This window comes from Mus pahari, chromosome 3 (genome assembly GCF_900095145.1).
Source record: "Mus pahari chromosome 3, PAHARI_EIJ_v1.1, whole genome shotgun sequence".
NCBI lineage: Eukaryota > Metazoa > Chordata > Mammalia > Rodentia > Muridae > Mus > Mus pahari.
In genome coordinates this window covers 105,390,136-105,398,103 of record NC_034592.1, presented here as the reverse complement: position 1 = coordinate 105,398,103, position 7,968 = coordinate 105,390,136, and the positions used below count along the sequence as shown (strand labels likewise).

Genomic DNA, 7,968 nt, shown 5'->3' with positions numbered 1-7,968 from the left:
CAGTGTACTTACATATAATAAATAAATAAATCTAAAAAAAAAAAAAAAAAAGACAAGGTCTTATCTATGTCAGGATGGCCTGAAACTATATAACCCAGTTGGCCTTGACCTTGAGTTTCCCTTACCTCAGCTTCCCAAACGTTGGGTCTACAGGTATGTATTCTCCGTTCTCATAGCAAATTTTGTTACACGAACATACAAATGAGCAGGTGGATACACATATCTATTCTTCTTTTGGAGAAATACTTTTCCCTTTCTCCTTTGGAAACAGGTCCCATGTATACCAAGTTGGCCTTGAATTCACTATGTAGTGAACCTGAACTCCTAATTCTCTAGCTTCTACCTCCCAAGTACTGGGATTTCACGCATGTACCACCATGCCCAGTTTATATGGTGCTGGAAGTTTTCTAATCTTGGACGAGTACTAGGCAAGCATTCTACCTACACATGTTCCCAGTCCCATATAACCGTAATCTTCTTTTTTAAAAAAGCTAAAATGATATACTATATAAATTATTATTATTTTTCAAAGATTTATTTATTTATTATATGTAAGTACACTGTAGCTGTCTTCAGATACTCCAAAAGAGGGCGCCAGATCTCATTACGGATGATTGTGAGCCACCATGTGGTTGCTGGGATTTGAACTCAGGACCTTTGGAAGAGCAGACGGGTGTTCTTACCTGCTGAGCCATCTCACCAGCCCTACTATACAAATTATTGTTATGTTTGCATTTTACTGAAAATATGTTGTTGATGTTCTACAATTATTTATGGGCCATTTTCTTCCCCTACTCATTACACTCCAGCAATGCTGGCTAGTTTTATGTCAACTTGACACAATCTATAGTCACCTGAGAGGCAGGAGCCTCAACTGAGAAAATGCCTGGAGAAGACCAGGCTGTAAGCAGGCTATCCTGTGGGGCATTTTCTTAGTGATTGATATGGAAGACCTAGTCCCTAATCAAGACACCAGTCAAAGGACTGGACTGTTCTGAATAAAAACTTTGGAATCTTGAAATTGTGGAACATGACCCGATGTGTGTATACATGTTTGGGTGTATGCACATATGTGTGCATGTAGCGGTCAGAGGTCAATATCCAGGGTCTTCCTTAATCACTTTCCATCTTATTTGGCACAGTGTCTCTCACTTAACCTGGCATTCCTAGATTCTGCTAGGCTGACTGGCCAGTGAGCTCTAGGGTCTGTCTTCACTTCCCCAGGGCTGGGATTTCAGACAGGAGCTACTGCACTTGACATTTACATGGGGGTATTGAGAATCTGAACTCTGGTCCTCATGCATGCACAGAAATAACTTTACAGCCATCTCTTCAGACTAGTTGAACTTTTAAGAATACATTTTAAAACTTGTATGTGTTTGATGCCAGAGAACAAATCTGTGGTTACTTCTCCTTCCACTTTTACATGGTTTCCAGAGGTGAAATTCTGATGTTAGACTGACACTGCTGAGCAGAAAACACCTTCCCCTGCTAAGCCATCTTTTGGCCTCTTTTTTTGCTTTTGACTTTTCTTTTTGTTTTATTGTTTTGAGGTAGGGTCTCTCTATATAGCCCTGGCTCTCCTGGAACTTACTATGTAGACCAGGCTGGCCTCAAACTCACAGGGATCGACCTGCCTCTTTCTCCTGAGTACTGGCCTGACTTTTAGTAACTTGTTAAATTTATCTTTATTTTACAATTTTTAATTAAAGTATAATTACATCATTCCTCCCTTCCATCCTGACCATATTCCCTCCCAAGTCCACAGGGCCTCCTCTTGTTTAACCATTATTGTTATATATAAATACAAATGAATAAACATATAAAAACCACCTACAGAGTCAGTTCAGTGTTGCAGGCTCATGTTTCTGGGATTGACCACTTAGTACTTGGTAGTTACCAGGGTGACCATTCCTAGGGACATTGTTTCTCCCATTCATAGCAGTTGTTAGCTGCTTATAGTTCTTTATCTAGGGGTGGCATCCCATGAGACTGCTCCCATCTGTGTTGGGCTATCAATTATTACTATTCAGGTCTTTTTTTTTTTTTTTTTGGTTTTCAAGACAGGGTTTCTCTGAGCAGCCCTGGCTGCCCGGCTCTATTCAGGTCTTTTTAAAAATTCTCACATATTACCTGGTCATAGTCTCCCCTACCTCCCCTCTCCCCCCAAATCCACCTCCTACTACCCTGCCTGTCCTCAGAAAAGAACAGGCCTCCCAGGGACATCAACTAAACATGGCACAACAAGCAACAATGAAACTAGGCACATACCATTACATCAAGGCAGCCCAGTAGGAAGAAAATGGTCCCACAAATAGACAAAAGTCAGGGCAGCACCCCTTCCCACTGGTAAGATTCCCATATGAACACCAAGCTATTCAGCTATAACATATATACAGAGGACCTAGGTCAAACCCATACAGGCTCCCTGATCTCTGCAAGTCCCTCGAGTCCCAGTCAGCTGTGTGCAGTATTCTAGAGATGTGTCCCTGACCCCTGCGGTTCCTCTGATCCTTCCTCTTGGTTCTCCAATGGACAACCTGACCTCCACCTAATGTTTGTCTGTGGATCTCTGCATCTGATTTCATCAGTTGCTGGGTGAACTCTCACTGGTCACTTTGATAACAGTCCTTCTCGCCTCTGGTCCCAGAATACTCTGCAGCAGGACAAACTCAAAGTGGAGATTTTTATGGCTGGGTTGGTTGGTGGTCCTATCCCTCCACTTGAAGCCTTGCCTGTTGTTCAGGTCTTGTTTAGGCAGCCATGTGGTTGAGATTTCATGGGTGTGGCTCCCTGACATAGCTACAATCTCAGAGAAGACTTCCTGGTCCTCTTTATTTTTTTTTATTTTTTATTTTATTTTTCAAGACAGGGTTTCTCTGTGCAGCCCTGGCTGTCCTGGAACTCACTTTGTAGATCAGGCTGGCCTTGATCTCAGAAATCCGCCTGCCTCTGCCTCCCAAGTGCAGGGATTAAAGGTGTGCGCCACCAACGCCCGGCTTTTTTTTTTTTTTTTTTTTAAAGATTTATTTATTATTATACATAAGTACACTGTAGCTGTCTTCAGATGCACCAGTCTCATTAAGGGTGATTGTAAGTCACCATCTGGTTGCTGCAACTTGAACTAAGGCCTTTGGAAGAGCAGTCAGTGCTCTTACCCGCTGAGCCATCTCGCCAGCCCCTGGTCCTCTGACTCTTACAGTCTTTCTGTTCTCTCTTCAGAGATGTTACCTGAACTTCCAATACAGTTGTGCTGTGATGTCACCATTGTGGCTGCGTTTTGTTCTCTGCGACTGAATAGCTGTGACTCTCTGTAATGGTCTCCTGCTGCAAACAAAAGCTTCTTTTGATGATAGCTAAACTCATCTGTGGGCGTAAGGTAAGTATTTGTAGTGCAATTAGAAATTATAGTTTGTTTTTTTTTTAAGATTTCTTTATTATTATATCTAAGTACACTGTAGCTGTCTTCAGACACCCAGAAGAGGGCATCAGATCTCATTACGGATGGTTGTGAGCCACCATGTGGTTGCTGGGATTTGAACTCAAGACCTTCAGAAGAGCAGTCAGTGCTCTTAACCACTGAGCCATCTCTCCAGCCCGGAATTACAGTGTTTTAGGGAGTGTTAGTAGTAGGTTTTCCTCAGGCCTGTGACCTCTCCAGTCCCAGGTAGTTAACTAGGTTTCCGGGACCAGGAATGACTTCAGTATTAGAAAGCTGATGGTAAACCCCAAGATATATGTTATTATTTTACCAATGTAGATCTGTTGGGGCCCAGTGACTGCTGTGGTTCATAGGTTTTACAGCTGGGTAGTACTACCCAAATGCTGCTCTTCCTGGACAGCTTGCATAGCACAGATCCTGTGAGAGCAACTCTTCAGAGAAACTTCCAGATCAGTTCCAGTTGCATTACTCCAAGTTCTGTCTGAAGTGTATCATGTCTTCAGCAATGAGAGACAACCAGGGAAACAGCAACAGCTTATATTGTTTTGTGTCTCTTGAAGTCTGTTACCCAACAACTTGAGAGGGGGTTTCTCAGGCAGGATACTGGAGTTTTTGTTGGTAGTCAGTGGTTCTTTCAGGAAGCATTATTGCCCACAGTAGTATAAGTTCTTTTAACAATCTCTGCCTGTGTTACTATATAACTCTTTGCATGTGTGCATACACATACATCTATGTGGTGGTTTGAATGAGAATGGCCTCCATAGGCTCAGATTTGAATCCTTGGTCACCATAGAGTGTAATTATTAGGATGTGTGGCTCTGTTGAAGGAGGGATGTCACTAAGGGTGGGCTTTGAGGTTTCAAAAACCTAAATCTGTCTGTCTGATGTGTACTTAGTGATATTTAACCCTCCTCCCCAGGGTTAGGTCACCCCACACCCACTTTCCTACACTTTATCTCTATTTTATCCATTTCATGCTGGCTGCTTCCACATTAATGTAAGCTCTAGAAAAGACCTTGTCTGTTTTATTTACAATCTCACTACCTACAACTAATTCTAAGGACACAAGAGACTTTCAACCTTTGCAGAGTAAGCTGGCTCCACAGTGACAATCCTAGTCTTCTAGTCCAGTTTAACTTAAAATAAATCATAACATTTATTCAAGTTTCAATGTCAAGATGTAAATGTTTATATTCACGTAATTTTATATATAATCAAAACTGTGAAACAAGTTTAACTTTTAATTTATTAGAACCCAGAAAGTGATGATTTTTTTAAAAGCAGAGTTCCCATCAAATTAACACTTAATTCAGGGCAAAAATATATTAAAATAAAACAAAATGAAAAAAACAATCCCTAAATCTTAAGGCAGAAGTAAAACGCTGTAAACAGAACAAAATAGTATGTCTATTACATACTGTAGAATGTCACAATTTAAAGAGATCCACATAATATTTTATAGCATTAAAATGTTAATACAGTCAGAAATATTATCAATTGGTCCAGGATTCCTTAGTTTATAAAATGTCTAGGCTGCTAATTGAAGTTTTTGCCATATAAAGATAGATAGGTACCATAAAATCAAGTGACCCCTTTTATGACAATGGAACCAGCAGGCAACTTTATGATTTTGTCTGTACAGTGCTACAGTATCAAGTATGGAGTATCACTAGGCATTTGTAGGTTCAGCTCCCCTTTCTAATGCCCGTGGTTGTATGTCACTCCCCTTTGAATGCATTTTAATGTGAATCATACTTTTTACTACAGAGGCCTAGCTTTACTGATAACAAAATCATGAACTGTTTAGTTTCTTGGTGTGTGGGTATGTGCACGTGCAGTTACATGTGTGCACATGTAGGTACAGGTGTTTATGAGTATATGTGGAGGCCAGAGGGTCAACTTGTTTATGTGTGTGTGTTTCGGGGGGGCGGGGGGGAGATGTTCCTCAGGAACAATTGTCCCTTATTGGGACCTGGATGGCTATTCAGTGAGCCTCAGGGACACACCTGCTTCTGTTTCCTCAACACTAGGATTGCAGTTGTGATACATGCCCAGTGGTATATAATTTGATATAGTAGAAAAACAAATTTTAATAAATTATTCCATCTTTTCCTGGCCACTAAATAACTTTGGACTGAACTGTAAGGACTTGGGTTGTCAGCAGGTGAACAATACCTCTGTTAGTATCTCGATTCGAGTCTTTTCATGTCTACTTACTTGTCTGCTATTTGTCAGGGTTTGAATCAAGCCCAGGCCTCCAACATCTGAGCTATAGTCACTCTCCAGTATTTCATGCTTATGTGTAATTAATAGCAGCCCTTCTTAAAAAAAATAAATGGGAATAATAGCCTTGGGATTAACAGCCTTATGATCAACACCTTTAATTTTTAGGGAACACAAAAAAATTAAAAGTGCTTGAAATCAGTAAACAAGGATTAACTAGCTTATATATCCTAATGAATAATGTCAAAAAGACACAATGCACTGAAAATAATTCTGTAAGTCTAGCAAATGAGCTTGATGGGTTCTTAACTAACATTAATTACAAATACTCATTTTTATTACAAAATTTTCAGCTATTTCAATAAAATAGCTGTAGACTTCATGGTACTTCTATTCATCTGTTCATTAATAAAAACCTGTTAAAATCCCTTACTTAGTAGTTCTGGAAAAATCTAATCAAGTACGATCATTAAAACTACCAGAAAAGCTTTGCTGTACTGATTGTAGACTCATTTCAAAGTGGATTCAATCTCTCTCAGGATCTGACACTTAACTGGTGAATGTATTCACCATCTTGAACTCTGAAAATATAAAGAATTTTAGCCAGTGCTAACCAGAGTTAAATAGTTCTGGTATTACTTGAAAATAAAAACACATTGTCAACCATGCATTCCACAACTTCAAGAACCAAGTAAGGAACAACTGATAAATATGGTAATGATGACCTAGGCTTTTTATCAGGCCTCAGTACACTCACATCAGTGCTCATGTAAGATATAAGGAGTAGAAGGCCATTCTGTACATTTGCCCATTGTTTGGCATCGAGCCTCCCCACTTCTGTGTAACTATTCTAGCATAACTTCTTCAAGAGTGTTAAATGAGGAGTAGTAGAGGACACCTATGGGGTAACAAATGTATTAATGTAGACTTTTCAGCCGAATAAATTCTCATTGTGGTTATACAATGTGCAGCATATAACTTGTACAACCATTTGTTCCTGTTTGTCTCATTGTGAAAAAAATTAGGCTCAATAAAATGTGAAATTTACATTAGTTTGCTATAAAATGCAAAGATTAACTGTTTTTGGCCCAGCTGTGTAGTAACCAAAAAAGTATCTGCTTTGATAATATAATATGAAAAAGTTCACATATGTATACTGGTACATTCCTTCATTAAAATTTCCTTACACCTATCTCAATGTATCTTTACAACTGATACAACTGATCTTTACAGCAAAAGTCAAAATTGACAAGTAGAGATGATCTGTTGCACAGCACTTTGGGTTTCAGGAATCCCTTAGACTTAAAGGACATCACTGAAGCGCTGTTTGCCATAGTCTGCAGGATCCATCTGAAGCTCTCGTTCTTCATCATCTGCAAGCAAAATAATATGTATCAAGAATAGGGTTCTAAAGTTGCTGCAAAGAGCCAGCTTCAAAGTGTCTCCAGTTTTTCACCAATCTTTTCTCATTATCTCTTATGTGTTATCTTAAACAGTGCTCTGTTTCCTAGCTACATGACTGAAGTGTAAATAATCTACCATTACTTTGTAAGATTTAATTTTAACAAATATTCTTAGCTGGACATAGTGGCTCACACCTGTAATCCCAGCTCTAGGGATCCTGAGGCAAAAGGATTAGAAGTTCAAGACCAGCATAGACCACATAGAAGACTTGAGGTCTACCTGGGCTACATGAAACCCTATCTCAAAGAAACAAAACAATAATCATCACCAACTTTAAAACAGAACAAGAATCATTTTTAACGGGTATTGGGGAAAAAGACAAGTGTTGAATAGACAAGCCAGCAAAATGTTAGGAACTCACAGCATTGAAGAGCTAGTGCTGTGCATTATCTTAAGTATCTTAGCTGGTCTTATGAGGGTTTTATGTGCCTGTGAGGTCCTAGTTTAAAGTCATTCCTATCTCCATAGTTCCAAAACAGCCTAAGCCTCAGGTGACACTCTCAAAAAATAACCATCATATTTTCTAACTATAAAGGTAATCTACACTAGTCATGAAAAAAATTAGAAAGTAAGAGAATATAAGTTCTCCCCAGTCTCAATATGCATTTCCATGAAGTTCTCTACAAATAGCTTACTCATAACTTTCTAAACAGAGCACACGAATCAAAAGTTAGAGCTTTCTTCATCAAAAAAGAAATTATAGTTGCTAGACCCCTAAACCTAAAGCCTTTTGAGCAGCTGTAGTAAGTGACTCTAGTGAGTGCCTTACAGTTTGTCTTCTCTGCCCACAGTCTCATCTGTCAGCTGCCATTTCGCAAATTGTTTGCTTCTCAATAACC

At 39.4% G+C, this 7,968-nt stretch overlaps 1 protein-coding gene across 2 annotated transcripts in view; it reads right to left on the bottom strand.

The window, feature by feature from the left end:
• Positions 1 to 4,663: 4,663 nt before the first annotated feature.
• Positions 4,664 to 7,968, bottom strand: part of Casc4 (cancer susceptibility 4) — a 68,388-nt gene continuing 65,083 nt past the window's right edge. Inside the window, exon 9 of one of the 2 annotated variants that reach the window (XM_021193861.2) lies at positions 4,664 to 7,038. In XM_021193861.2, the coding sequence (XP_021049520.1) occupies positions 6,968 to 7,038 (71 nt within the window). In that variant the 3' untranslated portion in view covers positions 4,664 to 6,967. The remainder of the gene's footprint in view (positions 7,039 to 7,968) is intronic. The other variant, XM_021193859.1, reaches the window with a different exon arrangement.